At 42.3% G+C, this 27976-nt stretch overlaps 1 protein-coding gene across 1 annotated transcript; it reads left to right on the top strand.

Annotated features, from left to right (window-relative positions):
- Positions 1 to 1466: 1466 nt before the first annotated feature.
- LOC106048719 (antigen WC1.1-like) lies at positions 1467 to 25155 on the top strand. The gene is made up of 15 exons (XM_066980268.1): positions 1467 to 1595; positions 4326 to 4640; positions 6978 to 7286; positions 8852 to 9166; positions 9959 to 10270; positions 10717 to 11034; positions 11970 to 12286; positions 15889 to 16201; positions 17115 to 17177; positions 17263 to 17577; positions 17752 to 17787; positions 18086 to 18223; positions 21210 to 21391; positions 23933 to 24260; positions 24860 to 25155. The coding sequence occupies exons 1-15, from the start codon at positions 1526 to 1528 to the stop codon at positions 24958 to 24960; spliced, it is 3432 nt and encodes a 1143-aa protein (XP_066836369.1). The 5' UTR covers positions 1467 to 1525; the 3' UTR covers positions 24961 to 25155.
- Positions 25156 to 27976: the final 2821 nt, after the last annotated feature.

The raw sequence follows: 27976 nt of genomic DNA, 5'->3' as shown, positions 1-27976 counted from the left end.
GTGGGTTGGGTTGGAATTAGATGGAAGGGGGGTTGGAACTAGATGATCTTTAAGATCCCTTCCAACCCAAGTTTTCTATGATTCTGTAAGTCAGTATCCTCGTCATCAAGGAGTACAGTTCCATGGTATCTGAACAAGAAGAGCAGAGTAGGCAGAGTAGTAGGTCCTCTGATTATAGCCAGCTTAAGTCAACAGTCTATGTGGCTGCACAAGATCACAGTTAATACTGTAGGTCCAAGATCAAGCCATAGAGACAAGTCAGCAGATCAAGGTCAGTATCAGCAAATGTAATGGCCAGACCCAAGCTTGGCTGCCATATATCTCTTGCAGAGACCGCAGGCAACTGTCTGAGCTCCTGATCAGCTCCTGAGCAAAGAACGGGCAGCCTCTGTCCAGGCTTTCCTCTGCTTTTCCTCACACAGTTCTTGCCACAGCAGTCTGACCTAAGGTTACACTGCAGCAAGGTTATACTGACCTTGAACACACACAGCCAAACCCCCATTAGAAAGGTAAGAGGTTGCAGAGCTTCCTGGTGCACTAAAGACCTAACAGCTTGGATGTCACTAAACCTGAGATTCGGGATGAACATCAGATAGATTCTATCAGATAACAACCACATGTGTATCAGCGTCATAAACTGTGTTCACATTGGTGCAAACAGACAGAACAGTGCAACTTGTTCCAGTTTCCAAGAATATGCCAAGTAGCCAGAGATAAAATTAGAAGCAGCTTTTATTCCCTAAATTCATTGTTTATTTTTACTTATATATATATATATGCTATAAATTGAGTGAAAGAGAGAGTAGGCGGAACTACCAGAAATGGTCATAAATAACAAAAAGAAACTCAGCAGAAAATACAGGAAGTCCTACGATTTGTATACTAAGGAAGATGGTTTTTCAAGAACTTCTGACCATATAGTTCTCAAGCCCTGACCAGATAAAGAAACACTTGAAGAGCCCTTGCCTCAAAGACAGAGTGGGTGTCATTTGTTACTTACAAAACTACCGCCAGTGATAAACTCCACTTGTGTGGATTATATCATGAGAGTACAATTGCTCCCAATGAGGTTAATGAGTTGCAGATTTATTAATTTTCCTTCCCTTTTTACTTTCCAAAATGATTCACAAAGTGACCAATGTTCTGCATTTTCACAATGCTCTATTGGGTGAGAAATAACCATTTTACTTATTGCTCTGCCTGTACCATGAATGTCAAACCCATAATGAAAAAAATACGGCATCGATGATGACATCAGAAACGCAAACATCCCTCAAATATGGTCACAGGTACAATTTTCAAATTTTATTGGAGGTTTTGGTTCTTTCAGATTTGAGATTAATATGTTGATAATGTCTAAAAAGGTGAACAATATTTCTATTGGTTCCTTCTTATAGCACATGCTAGGATGTGAATCTATATATTTCCTCCTTTGTAGTCATTTGTGAGGCAGAGAAACCCATGAAGAGAGTTTCGTCTTTGCAACGCCTAACAGAGAGTGAAGTTTCATCTGGCTGCAATAAGGATGGCAACATTGGGGCATCTTTCTACTCCAGTGTTGTGGCTCCTACTCCTCTCCATTCAGGTTTCCCTGGGTAAGTATGTACTTTATTTTTCATTAGTCACTGAGCTAAGAAGAGGATGTATATTCAGTATAAATGGGTCGTTACTCCATTAGCCTATAAGACAAAGTGTCAAGAAGGTGTTTAAATGAAGTTCTCTTTGATTCAATCTCTTTCCTGATCCTGGGAGAAAGAAGGATAAGCCAGTCTCAGTATGTTACTGAGACATCAGTGACCAGACATTCTCGCCAGACTTCGAGTCCATATTCAGTGAAAAGTCAAGCTGTAATGGAAACCAGCTGTGTATTTTTACTACTGTCCTGCCTTCCCTGTTGAGCTCTGACGGAGTGAATAACTCTGTGTCTTTATTCAATCCCATTTAAAATGATGTTGCTGTGCTCTGTGGGTCCTGTGGAGTTTGACTGGGTAAGATACCATCCTCTCAGTTGTTCCTGTGTATCTGAAGTTTACCACTATTTGTCTCTCTGCTGTTGTAGAGCTATGTGCAGATGTTTGAAACTGACAATGAGAACCAGATTTTGGGGTCCCCATTTTTGTTTCTGTACACATGGAGGTGGTATTATGGCATTGTGACTGGGGGTTGCATCCCTCTATAATGAAAATAAGACCGCATAGTTGATACTTCATTTACCATTGCAGGCCCCTAGTCTTTTAGGTTTCCACCAGTTGTGTGGATGCAAATGGATGGGAATAAGAGGCATGAGACTTGCTGTGTAAAGGAGTATGAACAAAAATATTAAATATTTATATTTAGTCATCTCTGTAGCAGTGTTTGAGTGTGAACTCAGCAGTACTGTACAAAGGCGAGTGAGTTTTCTGCCAACTTTTTTTTTAGTAACAGGGAACAGTAGCAGAGTGACTCACTAGCAATGCAGACAAGAGTAGCTTTACCTTGACATCAGCATCAACACCTACGATCCATGATTTGCTCTGGCTCTGGCTGTACTTACACTCTCCATGCTATCACAGCCCTCTGCTGGTCCCCAGGAAGGATATAGAGTGAGAGGCACAGACATCAAGGAGTGAGCTGGCATCCTGAGATCAAGACAGCCTCCACATAGGGTCTGAGTACAGGGGTGCACTCCTCTTCCTCATCCCTGGCTGATAAAGGTGCCCAGGTCTTCAGGTGGAGCAAGCACAAATGTGATGCCTTCTTTTCCGAGCAGAACCACATCCTGTGACTAATACCACTAAATTTAATGAAGGTCTTTGTGGAATATGCTATAGAGTGTGAGGAAACGCAAAAGTGTATGTCTGTAGGTATCAGAAAATGACATGAGATTGATTACAGTAAATGGCAATTTTAATTAGGGAAGAATAAAATCTGTTGGCTGCTTTATGCCTAGCTTTTCCTCTGCATCCAGCCTTGCATTCTGTTGTGTGCTGAAAACACAACATGTTGGATTATTTAAAAATTCAAGAGAAGGTCAGTCACGTGAGGAGCTGTCTTTTTTAGTCCCAGATGTGGCTAAAGGAAATAGGTTATCTGGTTCCTTTAATAATGTATTATGAGTTTAACTTATCTTAGAAATTATTTCTCTATAAAATGTATACATTTTTAAAGTGTAAAAAGCTTTTGGGGGACTATATTCCTCAAATAAATTGTAAGTTGATCTCCAGAACATCTTTCGTGAGGCTGTTTAAAGCTTAACTACAAAAAAATTATACTACCTCTGAGACAATATTCCACAAGTACAAAGGGTTTTAGCAGTTCTTAGGTGCTTGTGTTATGTATTTGATAGATTTTACTCAGGAAATTTGAGAAAAGATGACAGCATAAAAACAGTTTTTAGATGTTACTATTTGTCAGTCACTTGAATAATCTCCCTTAAAATTTTTGTGTTTCTGAATCTAAGTGATAGGCAGGAAACTGTGGAGGAGTCTGGCAATATCATCACAGAGGTAGTGTTATTTTGTGGTTCCACTTGTAAAAGGACTGAAATATTAGTGGAATTACCATATTAGTGGAAAGAGATAGGCCTGGAAGCAGAGGTCCATAGAGCAGCAGGCACTGAGAATACAGCAGAGCAGAGATTGGGGGGAATCAGTCCTAGCCCAAGAGATGGTGGGGTATGAGGAACAAGATGAAGACCTACCTATCCATCGCTGCTTATCCCGCTGCATCTCCTAAGATAGATCATCAGCCCTTGATGACATACTCATGAGACATTATGAGACATCCTCTTCTCTTGTCACATACCCTTGAGTAGGGGACCCAATGGCTAGGGCAGGGGAGGAGGGGAAGACTAAAGAGTTTTGGGACACTTATTTGCAAATAGTAGTTTGTCTGAGAGGAAGAAGTTGAGACGGATGACAGAAATTGCTTCTTCACAACATATTGAACATGGGAATGAAGAAACCAGTGCCCAGTGAGCATTTTCATTTGGATATCATCATGGTAGAACAACAAAAAGAAATTAGAAGCTGCTACTGAAGCCTTTGTGAGTCACACAGCAGGGCATTGCTTAGCATTTCCCATTTCTGACAGGTCAGGAGGAGAGAAATCCTGCCTGTCATTAGGAATAACTTAAATTTTAGTAGTTTGGCTAGCTCAGACTTGTAAACTCACTAAAAACAAACAAACAAACAAACAAAATTAAATGGGACTATTTAGAAATGTGATCCTAATAAGTCTGATTTAAGTGTAATTTAAAAGTAATAATAATCTCATTAACCATCTGCAAGAGATAAGTGATAAGTCTATGTCCTTTCGATAACCTTGCTCTTTCTCTGTGTATGAAGGGGATGATGAGTTGAGGCTGACAAATGGAACTGGCCCCTGCTCTGGGAGAGTGGAAATAAAACATGAAGACGAGTGGGGAACTGTGTGTGATGGTGACTGGAACATAGAAGATGCTGAGGTTGTTTGTAAGCAAGTAAGATGTGGATCTGCTGTTCAGGCCCTTAATCGAGCTCCTTTTGGAGAGGGATCTGGAAAAACGTGGTTGTATCGAGTTGACTGCCGTGGTGATGAATCTGCTCTCTGGAACTGCCCACATACAGGATGGGATGCCTTTTCCTGCCCTCATTATTTTGATGTTGGAGTGATATGCTCAGGTAAGAAGTTATACAACCTTTTATAATAGAAAAATTCCACGAGGCAAAGGAACTGATGTCAACCTTAGTCCTAGCTGAATAGTCAAGTATTGTGAACAGAGCAGAGGTAACGCTTTCTCCATGGTCTCTCAACCCAAGCAAGTCACCATCATAAGACTTCTGCTGACCACAAGTGTATGCCTGCTTTGCCTGGGCACAACAATGATATAGAATAGAAATAGACATAGAAAATTACACAGAAAAGAAATAGAAACACTATTTCTTTTTAACACTCCTCCAGGCAACTTGAGAGCAGGACTATATTTGCCTTTGGCCAGGAAAGGGAGCTAACAAACAGGGAGATGGAGAAGCAAGAAAACACTGTTATGCCATACATCCAACCTCCTTCTCTAGATCTTCCTGTAAACCAAGTCAGGGGATTCTGCTATGGCAAAGAAACCCAATGTCTCTTGGCTGCCTTTCCCTGCAAGATACGTTTGGTTTTGCTCCTTGGATAAAGAACCATTGTAAGGGGTTCTTCCTTACCAACATTAGGACTTTGCATTTGGCCTTTCTTATTTTTATAAGGTTCTTGTCAGCCCATTTCTCTATCTGTCTATGTTCCTCTGAATGGCAGCTTTGCTCTTGGGGTTATCTCAACTTAGTAACAGTGTACTTCATCACCTCCAGGTTGTTGATAAAGATACTGAATGGAACAGGTCCCAGAAAAAAAAACTCTGTTGTACTCCACTTGTTGCCAGCCTCCAGGTTAATGAGGTAGAGTGCAACCCACTAATGTTTACAGTCTGAGCCTGACCATCTAATCAGCTTTTTACCCATCTATTTGTCCACCCATCAAGACTGTCACATCCTAGTTTGGACAGAAGAATATTGTTCAAGATAGTGTCAAAGGCCTTGCTAACTTTCAGGTAAATATCATGCACTGCTCTCACTGTCATCCAAAAACTGTTCTTATCAGACAAAATAATCAGATCACACAGGCATGGTTTACCCATGGTTTATCTTGGTGAATCCATGCTGGTTGTCCTCTTTCATCTTCTTGTGCCCAGATATATGTTCCAGGATGACTCACTCCATGTTTTTCTCAGGTACCAAACTGAGACTGACCAGCCTGTAGTTCTCCAGATTCTTTTCAACCTTTTCTGAAGATAAGTGCAACATTTACCATTTTACTCTTGTTATAGACATAATCCCCACAACCTTTCCAAGCTGTTAGAGAACCTCCTTGCAAGAACACTGGCTAGCTTGAAAGCACCCCATTCCATCTCATGGATCTGGAAGGTCAAATTATCTCAAGTTATCTGATGGTAGTTCATCTCCTCACTGATCTGAGCCTCTAAACAGAACAGACTAAGAAATCTTGCTTGTGAAAGCACTGAGTGCCTTGTTATTTCCTATGTTCTTCATCAATAAATCACTCACCCCATCCAACAGCAGGCCTGTATTTTCTTTGTTCAGCCTTTTATTACAAAGTCAGAAAGAGAAACTCTTCTCTTTCTCCTTTATGTCTCTTATGGTATCAACTCAATTTGAGCTTTGGCTCTCTGAACGTCATAGCTACATGACCAGTCAATGTTTCTGAATTCATCCTTTGCGTCTTGCCTGCTTTTACCTCCTATACACAGTTTTTCCTTTTTCCTCAGTACAGTGGTAGACTGTCCTCACACTTGGAAGATGACGTCCTTAAAGACCTTGTAGATTTCATGAGCTCTTCTGCCCTTCTGAGTTGCTTATCTTGGGATTTCACTAGCCAGTTTCCCGTATAAGCTGAAATTTGCTCTGTTTGCACTGTGCTTCTCTTCTTCCTCACTGCTTTCAGGATCTGGAAATCCACATTTGAGTTTCACCTATAGCCAAGGCTGTCAAATATCACCATAACCCCAACTATTTCTTCCTTGTTACTGAATTGCTGTGTGGTTCTTCATTGGCCCATCCAGTGCCTAATCAAGAAGTCACCCTCGACACCCTCCAGAAATCTCTTGGACTGCTTCCATTCCACCATGTTGCCTTTCAGTCAGGTGCCATGGAGGCTAAAGCTCCCCATAAGCATAGAATTATAGAATCATCTAGGTTGGAAAAGATGATCTTGAGACACACATTTTTCTCTTGTCAGTAGCATACAGGAATTGCCACAATGACTATTTAAAAGTGACACTGGTCCTCTGAGATGTGAATACCATGTGCCTTGCCCATGAATGTATGAGAGTGATTAAATTAGGTCAGTATAATGAACAATCAATGCTGGATGTATTTCTTTGTTGTTTTTTTTTTGTTTGTTTGTTTGTTTGTTTGTTTTCTCTTCCCCTCTTCCCCTCCCCCCCCCCCCCCCCCCCCAAGGTTTCTCTAGACTGCATCTGGCTGGAGGGGACACTGCCTGCTCAGGACACCTGAAAGTAAAGCAAGCAGAAACTTGGGCTACAGTCTGTTATTCACATATTGATTTCAATGCTGCCTCTGTTATATGTAATGAGCTAAAATGTGGCCAGGCTGTGGATATCTTGAGAGGATTTCACTTTGGAAACAGGCATCAGTTGATCTGGCAAGAAGAGTTCCACTGTGTGGGGAATGAGACTCACCTTGCACACTGTCCCAGAATGTTGGACCGTAGCAAGGCATGCTCTCATGATGCCCGTGTTCTGTGTTCAGGTGAGACTTTGTATGCAGTTTACATGTATCCTATATGTCTTCTTGTCAACCCACTTTTAGAGTCTCTGCATATCTCTGTCGTCCTAAAGGTTCCTTCTCTATCATGCCTGAGCTGTTCAGGGAAGGCCCAGAAGTAAAGGAGAGCAGCCCCACAGTCTCTCTTTCACCCTACTGACAGTCTGCCTTTAACATATCCTTTTCTAACCATTTCACTTTGTCACCAGGGATGGAGGGTCACAAAAGGACTATATTTTCTCTTATGCTACTAGAGGCCTTTCCTGAATGGCTTGTGCATTCTGTAAGAATTCCTTCCTTGTCTTTCTTATATGCATAAAAGGAGAGGTGGCCAGAGCAGACAGCCAGGAACATGGAAAATATAATTTTCTGTTCAATGTGTGTGCTAAACCCTGGCACTTCAGTTAATTATAGGATTGGAGGAGGAACATCTACATACCTCTGAGAAATCATAGGAGGCACAAGTAATTAACATTTATCTTTAAAAAAAAAAAAAAAAAAAAAAAGAAAAGGTTGTCAGAGGCCTGGATGTCTTTAGTTGTGACTGTCAGATATCATTATTTAAGAATTACATATAGTCATGACTGCTTGGGCTTTAAGTACAGCTAACATAGACACCCACTATAAAAATGATAATTAGACATAGCAAGCTGAAGGCACAAATCAAAAGGGATAAACTGAACATGAGGCATAACTGCTAGTAATACCCTATTACAGAACAAACCTGGAAAGGACTGCACTTCATGTCCATTTCCCAGTCAAAGGGCTGCAGCCTTTTTTAAGCCTGCCTTGGATGTCATCCCACTGGCCATGGTGGTCTAGAGCCTTGTATGGGGAGTTGTGGCAGCCAGACAGCCTAGATAAGATGTCTGTGACTGACAGGTCTTGGCTCCGGTCTCTGTCCTACAAGATTTATAGCTCTGAGAGGAAATCCATTTCTCATTAGGAGTATGATGCAAGGGTGAGGCAACAGTAAGTAGTAACAGTGTGAGAAGATAGAGGAACAATGTAGGGCTGTCAGTAGGACACCCCAGTCCTACCTATATCACACTTAAATTATTGTGAATCTGCTGATGGACATGGCCTGTTGCTTATGCTTATGCTGTGGCACAGATGAAAGCTGAGAATTTCACAGTGCAGCTGCTGCTTACTGAGTAACATGAGAGGACCCACTACTAAGAGAGAAAGTGCTACTGGTAGCTCCTACTCTGTTTCTCACATGTGCCAAAAGCAAGACAATGCTGGGACTCCATCTGCAAGAAAAGATTTGACAAAGTAGCAGCAGCATTGTGGGGGAGGAGACAGCAAAAGAAGAGAGACTGATCTTCAAGAATTTGCACACGTCTTTTAGTCATGTAATACAGACTATAACATTGATGATAAAGACTTGTTTCAGAGCTGGCTTATGCAAATCCTGGTCTAACATTCTCCCCAGTCACCTAGGACACAGAAAGTTCTAGTTCCTTGCAGCTAGATATCTCTTACAATTTTCAGTGCAATAGCATGAAAAGAAAAATGTAAATGCTAAGGTCCTTTTATTCTTCCTGCAGGCTATGGTGGATACAGGCTGGCAAATGGCAGTACCACATGTTCAGGGAGAGTAGAGCTTCTTCATGGAGGCTTGTGGGGAACATTCTGTGACTACCTGTGGAATTTCCCAGCTGCCAATGCCCTCTGCCAACATCTGGACTGTGGAATTGCCCTATCAATACCGGCTGGACAGTCCTTTGGAAAAGGAAATGGGTCTGTATGGAACGGCACATTCAGCTGCAATAAGGAAGGCTCGCACTTGAGAGAGTGTCCTGTGAATGTGCTAAGTCAGAATGAATGCCCTGCTGGAAATGATGCTCGTGTGGTGTGTTCAGGTGAGCACTAGTAAAGGTTAAGAGGAGAAATGAAAAACTCCTTCTTTGAGACAGATATGGACCCAAAATATAGAGAGTCTGCAGAGCCAAGCTCCATCTTGTGCCTGCCGCTACACGCATTTCCAGGAGATGAGGCTGCACTTCACTTGCACCACGAGCCTGGTCTCTGTGAAATGCTCCTAGTGCCAGGCAACAGCAAGAGCAGGGGTGCTCCACAGGAGTGGTTCAGCTGGGTGCAGAGGGTATGGGTAGCACAGGAACACTCCACCAAGGCACAGTCCAAAGCATGTGAATATAGAGGACAAAGAAAAGTACTGAAAACACAGTCTGTGCCAGACAAGGCAAAGTAATCAATCAGCTTTAAGGTCTAACTGGAGAGAAGAGTCAGGAGCAGCTGGAGACAGTTACACCAGTCACATAGTTAAAGCAAGGACTGAAGGCCTGTCCCAGGCTTAAGTGAGCCGTTGGACCAAAGGCCTGAGGGTGTATAGCTGGGGGACAGAAATGAGGATGGTCAGAGCAATCAAGGTTCACTTAGAGATTTGAAATCTAGTGCCCCAAATCTAAAAATTGCAAAGGGGACCAGATCCTGATTTCTAGTCATTTTTCTTGGCAACGTAGGGGAGACTAAATTCTAGTTGTAAGTACAGAAGTTCTAGTGGCCTAGTGGAGTCATTTTTGCTACTCCTCAGTGCTAAGAAAAACTCAGTCCCAATTCACAGTTGCATTCAGATCACGCCCATGAGCAGTTACCATTATGACATCTTAGTATTCATTTTCTCTTGTATTCAGGGTGTCCAGGGAGCAGATTAGTGAATGGCACCACATGCTCTGGCAGAGTGGAGATCCGCCATGGAGATACATGGGGAAGACTCTGCCGCTCCCACTGGAATTTGCAAGATGCTAGCGTTCTCTGTCGTCAGCTGAACTGTGGCTATGCAAAGTCAGTCGAGACAGGAGACCTTTTTGTGGATGGGAATGGATTTGTATGGAGAGATGTTTTTCACTGTGAAGGGACAGAGTCCTGCCTGTGGGACTGTGCTCAAGTGACTTTGGGCAATCCAACCTGTTCAGCCAGAGAAACAGCCACTGTTGTTTGCTCAGGTAAGTCAGGAATGGCTTTTTACAGGTTCTGTAACTTCGGACCAAAGCAATCTTGATCTCACTCTGCCAAGTCAAGTATCTCAGACCATGTTTAATGTCCTTCCCCTTCCCTCACCACCAAACCACCACCCTCTCACCCACAGTTTCAGCATAAGAACTTCATTTAGTAGAATTCTGCTCTGGAGGGATTGACATTATTTAGATGTTCCTGATTCCTCATAGGATCTAGCCTTTGAGCTGGGCAAGTCTTTCACACTTCCTGTTGCAAAATCTTGTGTGCATGGAGGCAAGCAAAGCCTTAACACAGGCTTCATCCTTAACCAGTGGTGAGAAATACTTTTTACCGACATAGAAATTTGACTTCCATCTCTCTCCTGCATGTTATTTCTACTGCGGTAAGAGCAGTATATGTTATTCAATAAATTTTCCAAATCTCTTGAGCCCAGGCCTTTCTGATTCACTCAGACTCTCAGATGGTGAGAGCCGCTGTGATGGGCGAGTTGAGATCTCCCTCCATGGCATGTGGGGCAGAGTCCTGGATGATGACTGGAACATTAAGGATGCTACTGTGGTGTGCAGAGAACTCCAGTGTGGAATAGCCAAGAAAGCCTATTACCTTCCAAGGTCTGAGAGAGGCATCGGTCTTGTGGGCTTAAGAAGTGTCCAGTGTGATGGAAATGAAACTCAGCTGGTGCTCTGCAAGACCTCCCATTCTCAGGCACTGCCAACAGGAGTTGCTGAAGATGTTGGCGTGATTTGCTCAGGTGAGTTACTGTAATACAAAAGAAACAGAATGCTTTCCAGGGTTACCTCTGGCCAGCCTTGTGCTGTGGTCTCACCAGATCTTAAATAGGCATGGATCTGGTGACCCACCTGCTTGTATACTCTAAGGGACAAAATATGGTCAAGGAATCAAGTGTAATTTACCTAACGCTTTCTTCACCCAAATTTAGCTCACAGAATTGAAAAAAAAATAAAGTAATACAGAAGTCATAAGAATACTAATTTGTCCATGGCTACCACACATTCTGACAGACACTCAGGAATTAAATAGGTTTGTTTTTGTGACTTTTCTTTATGTGTATAGACACATGCAGCCTTACTAAGCATGCATTTAAAATAGAACTGTTGCTACATTTCTCTTATTCTCTTATTTTGTAAATTATCTGTTACAGAAACTGTCCCCAAAACAAAGGAGTTTCGTTAGAAAACAGCTTCTCTTACTTTTAGTTTGCTTTTATTTCTCTCTGCTCTAATCTGTTATTAGTTGGCAATAAATTAAATTAATCTTCCCCAAGTTAAACCTCTTTTGCCCATGATGGTAATTGGTGAGTGATCTCCCTGTCCTTATCTCAGCCCATGAGATTTCTTCAGGAGTGTAGAAGCAGAAAACAGCTTCTCATACAAGATAAGGTGATCTCTCCATACACCTGGAGAGATACACTCTAACCCATTTGGTACACTCCTACACATTTGCAGCATCCCATGGGAATTATTTAAACATTTACCTCTTGCAGGATTAGTCCTTTTCTATTATGTGGCTTTAGCATCATAAGAGTTCTGCCCAAGAAACCATAACAAAAGTACTGGAATGTAACAGGAACATGATGCCTTAAAGGTGCTTTAAATATACAGCCATTACACTGACTTGTGCATTATCATTATACTGCATATTGATATCTGGTTTTTCTTCTTGCAGAGAGCAAGAAGGTCAGGCTGGTGAATGGGACACAGCGCTGTGCTGGGAGAGTGGAGCTCTATCACAGTGGCATATGGGGCACAATCTGTGATGATAACTGGGATCTATCAGATGCAAATGTTGTTTGCAAACAGCTGGGATGTGGCTATGCCATCAAGGCATTTGTCGCTGCTCATTATGGTGAAGGCTCAGGACAGATCTGGCTGGATGATGTGAACTGCACTGGGGCTGAATCTGGTCTCTGGGCATGTCCCTCCAGGGCATGGGGTCAGCACAACTGCCAACATAAGGAGGATGCTGGAGTCCTGTGGAGTCCTGTGGGTTGGAAGAGAAGGGATATGAAGAGGGAAGCTGAGACTTGGTAGTCTTTCTTGGATAGCCTACCATTCCCTCCTGACTGCAAGCATGACTGGACAGCACATCTTGTATCCCATCAAAATACAAAGGGTGTACTGAAGTCCTTATTTTTCATTAACATACACACACAACAAAGTGTATGGTGGGGTATTGTGGAGATAATTTGGAGGGTTCCCAAGCAATAGGATTTGGGTGTGCCTTCTTGGACAGAGGTCATCAACCGTCATGTGCCGTTTACAGTCAGTTACAGCTGGATCTGAAACTAATAGAAACAACCCACTCTGCACCAAAATATCAACCAGTCAGAGGAGTACATGGTGCCTCTGCCCAAGTATCTGTTTAATTGATTTTTTTCCCCTCAATACCCAAAACAATCATTAAGATTGTGTTAAGTGGCAACAAATAATATTAAATAAGATTTCCCAAGTAGAAACTGTTTTGCCTGTGATAGCAGAAGGTAAGTGCAGGAGACACTCCAGCAACAAAATGGCATGCCCTGGGACTGGACTAATTTGTAGTAACTCAAGTTGTCCTTTCAGGCAGCCCTTGTTAGAGTAACTAAGGAAATCTACAGAAAAGGGAATGCTGCTCACCCAAGTGTGACCACTCAGTGGGTCTTTACTCTTGAGTGAAATTAAAGAAATGGGAGGAAACTTACTGACACTGCTCCAGGGAGAGGCCTCTGCAGTGGATATGGCATTGCTGGGAAACCAGATCTGATGTGATACAGCTGAAAGCCTGAGAAAGCAGGGATTTGGCATGTTCAGGGCCTAAGCTATTTGTCAACACTGTCCTGCACAATGGAGTATGTCTTTGGGCTCAGTTTATGGACAGTTATATTGAGCAGTGCCTAATTCTGATGGTCCTACAAACAATACACCTTTGTTTATTATGTACGAAGGACTGTGAAGAAGGGGATAATCAACTGCAGTTTCTCAGGCTGCTTGAATGTGCTTACAGGGGAGAGGAAAGGGACACTGAAAGGATTGTGATCACTGATGTTATGGCTTGAAGAGTCCAAAGGCAAGGTGCAGTAATGCCCCTCTGGTATTATCTGGTGGGATGCCCTGTTGATGGAGGAGTAACCCATATACACCATTCTGGAGTGAGGATGTAGCAGTGCTAAACAAGTAGTCGTTCATGGAGGGAACTGGATGAGAGACATGCCCATATCCAGCGGAAGGAAGTCTTAAGTTTGAATAGATGGGTTTGGCACACCTTACTCGTTGTAGCTGGTCCTAATGCCTCTGCCATCTTTGGCATTGTCTTTCTTGACCACTGTAGGTGGATGGATGTGAAAGGAAGGCTTAGGGTATTTTGAAACAGGCAGTGTAGCTTGCAGAGGGAAGAACTAGCTACTGAACTCCCCAGGACCCTCTATTCACCCCAGTATTGCTGAATTTGCAAGAGGTGTCAGCCTCTTGGCAACCCAAGTAATTTGCTGAAAGGATTATCAAACTGACCAAGGAACCACTGATGAAATCCCAAAATTAATTATTTCCCTGGAAAAACAAGTGATGGTCTTAAACAACAGTCAAATTACAACAGTCCTGCTTGACCTGTATGGAGGCCTGTTAGAAAACGGTGGTTTACAATAGACTTTAGAGCTTTGAAAGAGATCACACCATCATTAAGTGTTACAGTTCCAGACATACTGCAGCTCTTGTATGACCTAGAAGCCAAAAAATATACCTGATATGCTATATGCTATAATTGGTATTGCAAACGCTTTTAAAAAATATAAAAAAAATCACAGTCATCAAAGAAAGAAGACCTTAGTTTGCCTTCACCTGGAATGGTGTGCAGTACAGCTGGAACCACCTGTCCCAAGGGTCCAAATACTCCATACTATATGCCATGGCATCATCCATCAGACTTTAAAGCAAGAGATCTCCAAAGAACTTTTCCTCTATCCTGATGATGGGAGAAACTACTTTAGAAGTACTAAGTAAAGGGCAATAAGTAATCGTTACTTTTCTTGGTGCTAGATTTACCATTAGGGTCTCCAAAACAAGAAGGGATTTTCAAAAAATGCAGATTTTAGACATGCACTATGAGTAGAGATACATCCCAGCTGACCAAATTGCTTGGATAAGTACAACAGACACAATAAACAAGAAACCCAAGCCTTCTTGGGCATTACTGTATTCTGGAATATGCACATCTGTTGTTACTGCCAATTGACAAAACATGCATATTAAGTGATCTGAAAAAAAAAATTATTATAAGTAAGAAGAAGAACACCAGTGAGCTTTGGAGCTAATCAGCAGGAGATAGTCCATGCCATGAAATTAGGACCAATTTGCATAGGTAGTAATGTAAAAATAGAAAAATTATATACATGTGCAGGAAAGAGGAATATCATACAGAGTTTGTGGCAATCAGCCTCTGAAGAGATGAGAGAGACACTTGGAACCCTAGAATCTGAACCACAAAAGAGCAGAAAATAAATTCTCTCCATTGGAACAAGAGTTCCTAGCTGCATATGTAGAGGGTGTGTGAGCATCACAGAAGTGTTGGAGTGCAGAGCAGCCACTGTCATTATGCACTCCATAAGCTATCCTGAATTTTATGTTCAAGGATTCAAAACAACTGAGGGAAGAACAGCCACCACAACATGGCAAAAATGTGTCCTAGCCCTTAGCCAATCTTTACATATTGTTTCAAGCTCCAGATCAGGATTAGCTGAACTTACTAAGTCAATGGCCAGCAAATCAATAATGTGAGGAAGACCAAACACCTTTGGCTGTTGAAGCACTAGTGTATGACGATTAAGTACTGAAAATAAAGAACAAAGTTTGTTTACTGGTGGATCCTGTAACAGCATAGCAGGAGATAAACAGGAGATGGAAACCCTTGGAACACTTCTACAGGAGAAGCTGCCATCTGGGAGGAGGCTTGAAGAACTTTGAAAGGCCTTGAAAATAGCCTTGGAATATACTCAGAAGCATCAATGGGCTAGAGTATATATAAATACAGACTCCTGGACAATGAGTAATGTTGTATGGAAATGGCCTAAAGAGTGAAATTGTGGTAATTGGTAGCAGTTAGGAAAAATATTTTAAGCAAAAGTATGGAAAGCAGTACAACAGCTGCTTGAGCAGAAAGACTTAAGAAAGACTTAATGTCAGGCTAATAATGTGCATATCCCAAATTCAAAGTCAGCTTAAGAAGATGAACACCATAACTAAGCTGACTAGCTGCCTCAGTTTTTTCCTTAAAACTGTACTAAAAACACCAGAAAAAGGGTCTGTTGGGATGTATGACATCCCCACCTTCCTCACCTCCAGAAAAATTTGTGACCAGCTTATCTATAACCAGGAATATCTCACAGGAGCACTGAAGAAAACCATATACACTGAGCTCGGTTGGATGATAAAGTACCAGCCGGCCCTGAGGATTCTTGGATTGGGAAGCCTACAACAGTCAAAATCCCTAGGGAAGTGGCCCTTATTGTTTGAAGAGCAGGGTTTACTTACTGATTGGTCTTTGGAAACAGGACAATGAAATGTGTGCTGAATCATGCCCCTCTAATTCCAATTTTATGTCTTTATTTTTAGAGTTCTTGGATCTGAGGTTGGTGAATGGCAATGACTGTGCTGGACGGCTAGAAGTTTTCTACAATGGAACATGGGGGAGCATTTGTTCCAATCATATGTCTCAACTGACTGCAATAACTGCATGCAAACACCTGAACTGTGGAGATGGTGGGGAAATTGAAAAAGATTTCAAATACGGCAGAGGTTCTGGGCCCATGTGGTTGGACCACATTGAGTGCAATGAGAAACACAGCTCTCTCTGGCAATGTCAGTCAGACCCCTGGGATCCTCAGTCATGTGATAACCGAGCAGAAGAGACCCATATTTCTTGTACTGGTAACTACAAATGCATCTGTACAGGACCTCCCAAACGTAGAGACCTGTGCATGCATATGTGGACATTGTAGTACTTACCACATGTTCAATTGTTTTCCAGTTTATATTTTTCGTTTCATGAAAATGGCACAAACATTTTTGTCTAATTCCTGTTCTAAATAAGTTAATTAAAATGATATGAGTATTGAAATCCAAGGGAAGACCCTGATAGCATGGTGCCATTGCATAACTGTAAATTAAAAATCTGTGATATGCAGTTAGTCTGTGAGATCTGAGATAAGATCAGATTTCTCAAGAAGTCTAGAGGCACATATGCATTTCTACATATATGGATGCATACCAGTGCATGTAGACATGTGAATGCACAGAAACATGTACAAGTGTATTTTAGTTCAATTCTAAAGGTCCATTTCTGGTGTCTGCTCTTACGATAGTATTTCATATCTGTGGGTTTCCACTGAAATACAAATGAATTTTAGATAACATTCAGATCTCTTGAAAGGCACTTCAAGAGAAAAGAAAGCAAGGTCCTCAGAGAGTTTCAGGAAATTTTTTTTATTTAAAGCAATAGCCAAACAGAGACCCACCAAGTATTAAATACTCCATGCATACATTACAGGAAAATATTAACTTGATGATTAATCATAGAAACATAGAATTGTTTGACCTTAAAGATCATCTAGTTCCAACCCCCCCTGCCATAGGCAGGGATGATACCCATTAAATCAGGTTTGCCAAGGCCCCATCCAACCTGGCCTTGAACAGTTCCAGGGACAGAGCATCCACAGCTTCACTGGGCAACCTGCTCCAGTGCCTCGCCAGCCTTGCAGTGAAGTTAATGATCAGGCATTTTATATTACTTCACTTTTTTAGAATAATCTAATGATTTATTTACAATATTTAATTTCTGCAGGAAGAAAAGGGACAGCAACTCCAGCCACATCTGCTGAGTGTCCAAATTCTACAAGTTGCTCAGGTACCTCTACCTCTTTGTTTTTCCTTATTGGTCCCTGTGGACCTTCCTGCTGTTCAAGCAACACAGAAGTATGTTTGTTTTGCAGACAGGGAGAAGTTACGTGTCGTAGGAGGAGAGGATGTGTGCTCAGGAAGAGTGGAGATTTGGAACCAGGGTTCTTGGGGAACGATCTGTGATGATTCCTGGGATATAGCAGATGCTAATGTGGTATGCAGGCAGCTGGGTTGTGGGTCTGCCGTGTCTGCTCTGAGTGAAGCTGCCTTTGGAGAAGGGACTGGTCCCATCTGGTTGGAGAAGATCCACTGTAAAGGAACAGAACTGTCTCTCTGGGACTGTCCTTCCAAGCCTTTGTTTGGCAAAAACTGTGATCATAAGGAGGACGCTGCTGTGGATTGCTCAGGTTAGTAAATGGTCCTTTGGTTCATTACACAGACTAGGAGAGGAGGTAGATATACATCCAAGTGACTAGCCCTTCCTAATTCTGACTGCAGGAACCTCACAAATGATGAGAAGATGTTCTTCCTATTTTTCACACTTACCTATTCCTTAACCTAGACTCATATTCCTTTCATAGGTGTGACGGAAACAACAGCATCATCCACTAGAACAGGTAAAATATTTCTTCTTCCCCCTCTTCATTTCTCCCATCAAATGAGAATTGAATGTCCCTGATACTGCATAGCAGCAGTATAGTCCAGCTCATGAGAAAGCATCTCACTTAGTCTTTTGTAAAGGATGGTTGTGTGGCACCATCCCCAGCTGCTGAATTCTCTTTCCTTGAGGAGAACCCACAACTAGGCAGCAGATGACCTGCTTCACCCTGCTACCATGGGCGCAGCAGGAGGCTCCAGAGGAGCAGCCTCTGGATCACCTGATTCTCCACCTGTTGCTTCTCTGTTTCCATTCAGATCTTCCACGCCAACCAGAGACACAAAATGTGAGAATTTCAGCGCCTGTCATCCTTTGTGTTATTCTGGGAGCTCTTCTCTGCCTGGTCCTTGCCATTCTTGCTGGACAGATCCGAAGTGCCAGGGCACAGAAGAGAGGTGTGTCCCTCAGTACTGTTACGAAATGCCTCCTTGAAGAAGCTGGCAAGTGCTAATTGCCTGGGGCAGCTGGGAGGATGGGTGGCTGAGGTGAATGATACCTGGTGCCACACTGAAATTTTCACTTACCCTCTGACAGTGAAATAGTCCACCAGTGCAACTGGGAACTGGCAGCAGCCAGGAAAACCACTAAGACACTTGGACCCTGTCTTGCTCTGTACAGGTCTTGCAGTGACCTGTCTGTGCAGAGAGAAATAGAGACAAGAGGACAGGAGATGTGGATGACTGCAGCAACTGGAAAATTCACAGCCAACACATTAGATCTCAGACAAATAGAATCATAGAATCATAGAATCACAGAATCATAGAATCGTTAAGGTTGGAAAAGACCTCCAAGATCATCTGGTCCAGCCATCCCCTACCACTAAATTCCCTCATCCAAATCATCGATGAAGATATTAAAGAGGATGGGCCCCAACACCGACCCCTAGGGAACACCACTGGTGACTGGTCACCAGCTGGATTTCACTCCATTCAACACCACTCTCTGGGCCCAGCCATCCAGCTGGTTTTTAACCCAGCAAAGAGTGTACCTGTCCAAGCCATGGGCTGCCAGCTTCTCCAGGAGAATACTATGGGAGACTGTGTCAAAGGCCTTGCTGAAATCTAGGTAGACTATGTCAACAGCCTTTTCCTCATTCTCTAGGTGGGTTACCTGGTCATAGAAGGAGATGAGGTTGGTCAGGTAGGACTTGCCTTTCATGAACCCGTGCTCACTGGGCCTGACCCCCTACATGCTGTGTGATAGCACTAAAGATTATCTGTTCCACAACCTTCCCTGACACCGAGATCAGACTGACAAGCCTGTAGTTCCCTGGGTCCTCCTAACAATCCTTCTTACAGATGGGCATCATATTAGCAAGTCTCCAGTCATCTGGGACTTTTCCGGTTGATCATGACCACTGATAGATGATGAAAAGTGGCTTGACAATCACATCTGCCAGCTCCCTCAGCACCCTCAGGTGGTTCCCATCTGGTCCCATGGACCTGGGACAGTCCAGGTAGGGTAGCAGGTCTCTAACTGTTTCCACCTGAATCGTGGGGGGGGTTATTCTGCTCCCCATTTGACTTTCAGGTCAGAAGTCTGAGTACCCCAAGGATAACTGGTCTAACTATTAAAGACAGATGTAAAGAAGGCATTGAGAATCTCAGCCTTTTCTTTATCCTCAGTAGTCATGTTTCCCAGCGTGTCCAGTAAAGGATGGAGATTCTCCTTGGCCTTCCTCTTACCAGTTATACATTTGTAAAAACATTTTTTGTATCTTTTACCACAGTGGCCAGGTTGAGCTCATATTGGGCTTTAGCCCCTATGATTTTTTCCCTGCATATGCTAGCAACTTCCCTGTACTTTCCCCAAGTTGTCTGTTCCTTCTTCCACTGAACCTAAACTCTCTTTTTCTCCTGGAGACCACTTTGCTAGGCCACTCTCCATCATCTTTGACAGGTCATGGAGAAAAGGAGTGGTACCTGAGGACTGGAAGAAAGCCCATGTCACCCCAGTCTTCAAAAAGGGCAAGGAGGAGGACTCAGGCAACTACAGACCAGTCAGCCTCACCTGTTCCTGGAAAAGTGATGGAATCACTCATCCTAGAGGTCATCTCCAAGCACATGGAGAAGAAGAAGGTGATCAGTAGTCAACATAGGTTCACCAAGGGGAAATCTACGAGAACAGAGGACACTCTTATGAGGACACTCTGAGAGAACTGGGCCTGTTTAGCCTGGAAAAGAGAAGACTGAGGAGAGACCTCATCAATGTGTATATATATCTGAGGGGAGGGTGTTGAGAGGATAGAGTCGGTCTCTTTTCAGTTGTGCCCAGCAACAGGACGAGAGGTAATGGGCACAAACTGAAGCATGGGAAGTTCCGGCTGAATATGAGGGGGCACTTCTTTACTGTGAGGGTGACAGAGCATTGGAACAGGTTTCCCAGAGAGGTTGTGGAGTCTCCTTCTCTGGAGATACTCAAAACCCGTCTAGATGCCATCCTGCGCAACGTGGTCTAGGTGACCCTACTTGGCAGAGGCTTGGACCAGATGACCTTCAGAGGCCCCTTCCAACCTTGGCCATTTTGTGATTCTGTGAGACTCAGCAAAAGTTCCCTCTTCAGCCACACCGGTCTTCTTCCCTGCCAGCTCGTCTTATGGCACACAGGGACAGCCTGCTCCTGCACCCTTAAGGCTTCCTTCTTGAAAAGCATTCAACCTTCCTGGACCCCTCTGCCCTTCAGGACTGACTCCCAAGAGACCCTCCCTACCAGTGTCCTGAACAATTCAAAGTTTGTCCTCCAAAAGTCCAAGGTAGCAGTTTTACTGACCCCTCTCCTGACTTCATCAAGAATAGAGAACTCTACCATGTCGTGATCACTTTGACCAAGACAACTCCCAACCACCACATCTCCCACCAATCCTTCTCTGTTTGTGAACAGCAGGTCTAGCAGGGCACCCCCCTGGTAGGCTCACTAACTAGCTGAGTCAGGAAGCTGTCTTCCACACATTCCAGGAACCTCTTAGAATGCTTCCTCGGGGCTGTATTGTATTTCCAGCATATGTCCATGAAGTTGAAGTTGTCTCCAGTTCTGACTGTGAGACCTTTCCCCAAAGTGCCAAAAACATCAGAAGAGTTTTCAGCATCCTGAGTGAGAAGTTATTAGAACACAAAGCAAAACATACCTTTAAACCAAGAAACTCAAATCTGCACAGAGACAAAATAAATCAAATGGATTTGTTAACATACCTGCTTCCCCATCCAATATCTACCGTCTCCTTGTCAAGATAAATTTTTCTCCAAGTTTATTCTCAGACAGCACCTTCCTGTGACTTTCTGGGTAGTAAACAGGCCATGTAGACCCCTTTATGTCATTCATTTTCATGACCCCAGCCTAAGTGTGAACAGAGACTGTGTGAGTGATCATGTGTTTTACTTTCAGGCTCCAGAGTATCATATGACCCCTTCTCTGAGGCTGTCTATGAGGACATTGACTATAATCTGATGACAGAAAAGCAGGGGATGACTCACCTCTCAGGTCTGTGTGTCTTGTTCTTATCAAGGGAAAATAAATTGAGAATAATTCCTTCTGGTGGCCCAAATCCCAGTCTGAAACTTTGCAGTTCCTAAATCTACCAGAAAACTGAACAGTTCCTTCACTTGAGGAGAAGTATTTCCTGACCAGTGGACTGCAATAATTCCTCTTCAAGGGACAATTCATTTTGTGCTGTGCCCCCTGCCTCTATAAAGCACAGAACAATATGCCTCCACCTCCTGTCCGTCCCCATCCGCCTGCCCCCCCCCCCCCCCCCCCAAAAAAAAAGAAAGAAAAAGAAAAAAAGCTTTTGTTGCAATTGATTAAAGCAGGAACAAATAAAGCAATAATCTGTATCCCCCTTCTGGTAGCCACATGTCTCTGTAGGCTTCATTCTGTTGATTGCTTTCTGCTTTTATGGCTTGCCTTCCCTATGAGTTCCAGAAGAATTCTTAGCTATTTCAGTGTAAGCCCTTAAGGACTAATACTGACTGCCCAAGAATCTGCTTCTTCTCCAAAGAAGCACCTTAGCTCACTTGGTTATCTTTGCTACAGGTTTTATTGAAGACTGCAGGCAGTCTTCCAAATGGCAGCATAGACTATGTGCTACAAGCGGAAAGAATGCAGTCAGGTTTGACTGGCTTCCTGAATTTACAGACCCAGGCTACCAGTCCTCTTATATGCATTTAGTTACTTTCCTGTACATTGTATCATGCGTTTTTTTTGGTTTTTTTTGGTTGATTGGTTGGTTGGTTGGTTGGCTGTTTTTTTTCTGGCTGATTCTTATATTCTATGAACCAGCACGTTTTGGGTTTTTTCGCTGTTTCATTTCGTTTCGTTTTGTTTTGTCATTGGCTATACTTTATCTGCATGCATTCAGCCTCCAATCACTAGTAATATAATTTGTTACTTCATGCCAAATATCCTTCAGAACTATTTAGATACCTCCCCTGCTATCCCTATACATTACCATAGCTGCCTTAGTAAACGGCTACACTGGAGAGCAATAAACTGAATGTATGTATAATCCATACAATCAGTCATTCTCAACCTCAAATTACTTGAGTTAGATCTGCAGCCTTATTGATCCTGGATCTGTTTTCCTCATGATGCAGTTTAGTAACTCAGGAGAGTTTACTGTGATAGCACACTTCCTCATTGGTCCTGTAGCAACTCAAGGTAATGTAATGGAGATCCTGTAATGAAAGAGACACTTCTAGCTTTTAATTTCCAAAGCATTATTGATTATTAAAACACTTCTTTTTTTTTTTTTTTTCCTGATCTTCATGTTCAATAGTAATGTTAGATAGTAAGTGAAAAATTTTTCATTAATTTTTGTGGTGGAAGTGTGTCATACAATCTTGTATAAAAGTGCTAGTCTTCTCTTTTTTTCTACTTCTGAGGGCTGTCTGCCCTCCCTGCCCACTTTTTTATGCAGAGGGATGGAGAGCTCTTGCGCACTAAGGAAAACATCCTTAAAGAGTTGCCAGCTCTGCTCAGCTCCTTTGTCCCTAAGGACAGAGTTCCAGGGGATCTCATCTACTAGGTCTTTAAATAGCTTGAAGTTCGCTCTTTGGAAGTTCAGATCCTGACTTTGCTCTTTGCCAGGCCTTTATTCCTCAAGATTACAAACTCAACCACAGCATGGTTACTGCAGCCCAATCTGCCTCCAATCTGGCAACTGCTTCTCCCAGGAATTGTAACTGTAATAACTTGCAAACTGTTGTTTCATTTCTGAGATAAATGTGGGGAATTAAGACAGAGAAAAAACATGCTGTGGGTGGCATACTTCTGGAGTTGAACAGGAAATGTTCAGCCCAGTGACCTGATGAAAAATGCAATCTTCCAGGTATGGTTTTGCTGGTGGTGGGGGTTTTGTTCTTGTTGTTATTTGTTTGTTTGTTTGTTTCTATTTGACAATGGAAAATGGAAAATGTTCCCCTGAAAGGGAGATTTTCCTAGTGCAGATCAAAAAAAATTTTTGCATTTTCCTAGTGCAGATCAAAAACCTCACTTTAATATTGCCTGCCCTCAGAGAAATCAATTGTTAAAGGCCCAACCAGTTTTGGATTTCAGCTGTCCACATCCCTAACTCTCTGCTGTGCTATGTTTTTTTATTTTTTATTGCTTTTACTATATTCAGGGTTTTAATTATTTAAACTAAAAGCTTTATTTTCCTTACTTGTTTTGAAGTTTTCACCAAGAAGAAAATTATTCCAAATAAGATCTCTTTTTTCTAATTCACACTGAATGTTGAATATTGTGCAAAAAAAATGAAATGGGAGCACTTTGATTTACTTTCATTTCATATATGTTTTATACCTATGCAGTGTTTGTGTATGTATATACCATAAGACAGTGAAAACTAAGATTCTTTGAGGGATGACTTCCGGGTGTGTCCAGATCACAGAGCTACCTACCCCTGAGAAATCAGAGAGCTCACTACTCACAGAACTAGTGAAACACAGAGATAAACAAGGAAAACTTATTATTTTGTAATTATGAAATGTAATAGGGAAGCTTACCTTAGCACTAGCTGCATTCTTCCAGACCTTTCTCCCTTTCGCATTCATCCTCCACATTGGCTTCTGTTTTGTACTTGTTACAACAATGTATAACAATTATTGGAGTGGTATCATTGTCATCTGGAATACTTTAGAGCTCTCAGGAGGATTCTTAATTTCTTATCATTCATTTTCATCACAGTACTGTCAGTATTGCAAGCCCTTATCTTTGGATCGTCAGCTACTGTTCTCTCCAGTGGAAGTTCTCTCCCTTTTACAGTTAATACCAGTATTGTTCCAGAGGTCCCACTACTGCCTGGAAATACCCTGGAAGACGGTTATGATGATGTGACAGAAGCTCCTGGACCTAAAGATGCTTCCTTTCCAGGGAAGAATGAGCAGGAAATCATTGGAGTTCTGGACAAAAGTGACAGAAACAGGTATTCATGGACAGGTGAGTCCAGAAGAGCAGTGCTGCTAATTTTCATAATTTATAGTTATTGTACTGAACTCAGGGGAAATCAGTGTGGAGCATACTGCAAGAGATCATCTAGATTTATCTAACCACTGTAAGGAAGGAACACTACCTTCCTACACTCTTCCAGTTAGATGTTCGTCTGGTCTTTCAGACATTCAGTAACAATGTTCTCACAACCCCTGCAGGTAATCTATACCCATACTTTGTTTTCCTTGGGAGGATCCAAATCAGGGCATATTCATGGGAAGGAGAACACATCTACAAAATTTGCAATGTGTCAGATAAAGATAGCAAAAAAGCTTTTTAACACTGGAGGTGGTAAAGCACTGAATCGGGTTATTTTGTGTTATTGAATACAGATTGCCTTTATTAAAAATGTTTATTAGATCAGATCTGAGAAAAGTATGCTTGATCCTTGGATATGCATACATGTAGCAGGAGGCAGAATGAAAAAAGCTGTTCTCAAGTTTTTCTGAAGGAGACAACTGCCAGCCCATGCCTTCAGCTGCACAGCTGTGTAGAGGTAAAACATACAGAATGTGCATTTGTCTGTGTTCTTCCCTTCATGTTTTCAGACTCTAACGTGTCAAGAAACAGGACCCCTGAGACTCAAAGAGATTCATCCCCTGCTCTTGAAGACACAGTTTATGATGACGTTGAAGAGACGGGACACTGATCAAGATCGCTGAGCAGTACTGAACACTTTTGGAAGTACTCCCCTCTTCATAAAATGCTAATCATGTACTAGCAGAACTAGAACAACCCACATTTAGAATTAGTTTTCATAAGTTTGGTTTATTTGCAGAGAAGTGATTATGTATTTAGAAGAAATACAAGCATTAGCTTATTTAGACAGCTTTTCAAGTTTCTCTTAACGACCTGAGCACTTTTTTTTTTTTTTTAATTTCTAAATAGTTTCATTGCTTCTTTTTCCTTTTTTTTAAAAAAAAAAAAAAAAAACCTGAGGTAATTTTTCAGCCATGATATTTTCTTATTAAAACTGTTTAAAGATCTTTTCTCAAATGTATGTTTCTCCTCCCAGATACACCTCAGTGTATTAGGAATTTTGATTATTAGGAATTGAGACTGAACTGCAAGAAAATCATAAAAGCTGTGTTTAATCTTTTGGATGTTCTTATTTGTCACATAGAATGTGAGAGCCAGAAGTAATTTGCTAGGTAGCACTTAGTGAGATAACAAACTAAGCGAGAGGTTATTCTTGTCCTCACTTTAAATGCAGGTCTGTCATTTGAACTATGTGCAAGTGAATTACAATTTAGACTGGGTGGAAAAACTCCTCTTATCTCCCTCTATACCATAATGAATTATTGTCTCCCAAAGTCATATCAATTATACAGTAATAGAAAGTTTAATTTCTTTCCACATATGGCAAATGGTGGTCATATCTATAGGTTTCTGTCATGTCATTTATTTTCATCATGTGAAGGCAGACTGCAAAAGTCCAAAAATTGATGGAGTAGAAGTACTGTTGTCTTGGCTCCTAATGAAATTTCTTGTAGGTTTTGAAAGAAAAAGCTTCCTTTGAAATCTGCTATCTCTATTGGTGTACTGGTTTTGGCTGGAATAGAGTTAGTTTTCATCATAGTAGCAAACATGGTGAGGTGTTTTGCATTTGTGATGAAAAACAGTATTGATAATAAACTGATGTTTTAGTTGCTGCTAAGCAGTGCTTACACAGTATCAAGGTCTTTGCCTCTCATGCTGCCCTGCCAGCAAGGAGGCTGGGAATGCACAAGAAGCTGAGAGAGGACACAACCAGAACTTATTCAAACTGACCAAACGGACTTTCTATACTGTATGATGTTATGCTCAGCAATAAAACTGGGGGGAAAGAAGGAAGAAGAGGGAATGTTCAGAGTTATGGTGTTTGTCTTTCCAAGTAACAATTATGTGTGATGGGCCCTGCTTTCCTGGAAATGACTGAACATCTGCCCACCAATGGCAAGTAGTGAATAAATTCCTTATTTTGCTTTGCTTGCATTCGCAGCTTCTGCTTTACCTATTAAACTGACCTTATCTCAAGCCATGAGTTTCCTCACTTTTCACTTTCTGATTCTCTTTACCATCCCACTGTGGGTCCATGAGCGAACTGCCTGCTGGGCTTAAAAAACAACACTTGGCCTCCGCTTATCCCTCAAAATTTTTGGGCCCCTCACTACAAGAAAGACGTCAAGGCCCTGGACCTTGTCCAGAGAAGGGCTATGAAGCTGGTGAAGGATCTGGAACACAAGTCTTATGAGGAACGGCTGAGGGAACTGGGGTTGTTTAGGCTGGAGAAGAGGAGGCTCAGGGAAGACCTTATTGCTCTCTACAGCTACCTGAAAGGCAGTTGTGGGGAGCTGGGGGTCAGCCTCTTCTCACATATAACTAGTGATAGCACTAGAGGGAATTGCCTCAAGTTGTGCCAGGGGAGGTTTGGGTTGGAAATTAGGAGACATTTCTTCTCAGAAAGAGTAGTCAGGAACCGGAACGGGTTGCCCAGGGACGTGGTGGCATCACTGTCCCTGGGGGTGTTCAAGGAAAGGTTGGACCTGGTGCTTAGGGACATGGTTTAGTGGCTGACATTGGTAGTACGGGGATGGTTGGAGCAAATGATCTTGGAGGTCTTTTCCAACTGTAATGATTCTATGAAAATCTGAGCCCCACCTTTCCAATAGACACTCCCAACAAAGCTGCATTTGCATAAAGCATGCCACTGTAAAGATGTGTCTAGATGATATATCCATGAGAGTCACCATAATGAAGACGAAATTCTCATTTACATATAAAAACAACGGTTGTTCTAGCTAGCACGGTACATCAAGAAGTGTGAGTTTGACCCAAACAGCAGAGAAGACAAACAGACAAGTAAATCCTTTCCCAAACAATCTCATTAACCTCATTAGCCCACCATCAGGACACCTTATAACCTTGTGCCAGGGACGGAGGCAGAAGTTACACTGAGATGAACTGAATATTTCTTTGTACTCACTGAGGATCCTGGCAAATCTATGCTTCTCTGGATGTCTGCCTCTCAGCACCAAAGAGAGCTTCACTGCAGAATATCATGAGAGCACAGTGTTCTCCTAATCTGTACTGCTATTATTATGTGATATTTAGGATGTTTCTATCTGCGTAGCATTATCCTTTCTGAGCTAGACTGGAAGGAATGAGGAGGAAACTGAAAAGGAAAGGCAAATTTGGCAAAGATGAGGCCTTTTGTTAAAATTCCTAAGGGAATGTAATCATCTGGACATGTATCTCCAAGCAGGACTTGTTTACTTCCTCCCTGGTTATACCTAGGTTTACAAGAGTACATAAAGTCGTTCCAGTAACCAATTATCCTGGTCCCTCTGGTGGCCAAGTCCTGTTTATACATGTCTAGCCCTTTTTATCCCCTTATACCTCTATTTTTGCAGCCTTGTTCCTCCTCACATCACTTAGATGTATTCCTTTCCCTCTTTTTGGTCCCCCCCATAAACACCCATGAATCTGGTGCAATCCCAAAATGCTCTTCTCCTGCATCCTATAAGGTATCCCAGATCCCTTTGCAGTAATATCCTCTCAGTCCCTCTCCTGTTGACTTGATGGGTTTTATCCTTGAATAATGGGGCTGATGGCTGCCCTAAGGCAGCCCTGTGTGGAGCCTGGGAAAGTGTTTTCCAGCTCTTGGAGGGAGATGGAATTTGGGT

The sequence above is a fragment of the Anser cygnoides genome, chromosome 1 (assembly GCF_040182565.1).
Source record: "Anser cygnoides isolate HZ-2024a breed goose chromosome 1, Taihu_goose_T2T_genome, whole genome shotgun sequence".
NCBI classification, from domain to species: domain Eukaryota; kingdom Metazoa; phylum Chordata; class Aves; order Anseriformes; family Anatidae; genus Anser; species Anser cygnoides.
The sequence above is the reverse complement of the archived record's forward strand: the minus strand, read 5'-3'. Positions and strand labels throughout refer to the sequence as shown.

Coding starts and splice junctions, on each gene's coding strand:
- LOC106048719 (XM_066980268.1), top strand. CDS start 1,526: ATGGCAACATTGGGGCATCTTTCTACTCCAGTGTTGTGGCTCCTACTC. Junction 1,596..4,325: donor CTCCATTCAGGTTTCCCTGG/GTAAGTATGTAC, acceptor CTGTGTATGAAG/GGGATGATGAGTTGAGGCTG. Junction 21,392..23,932: donor CCAGTCTGAAACTTTGCAGT/TCCTAAATCTAC, acceptor CAATTATTGGAG/TGGTATCATTGTCATCTGGA.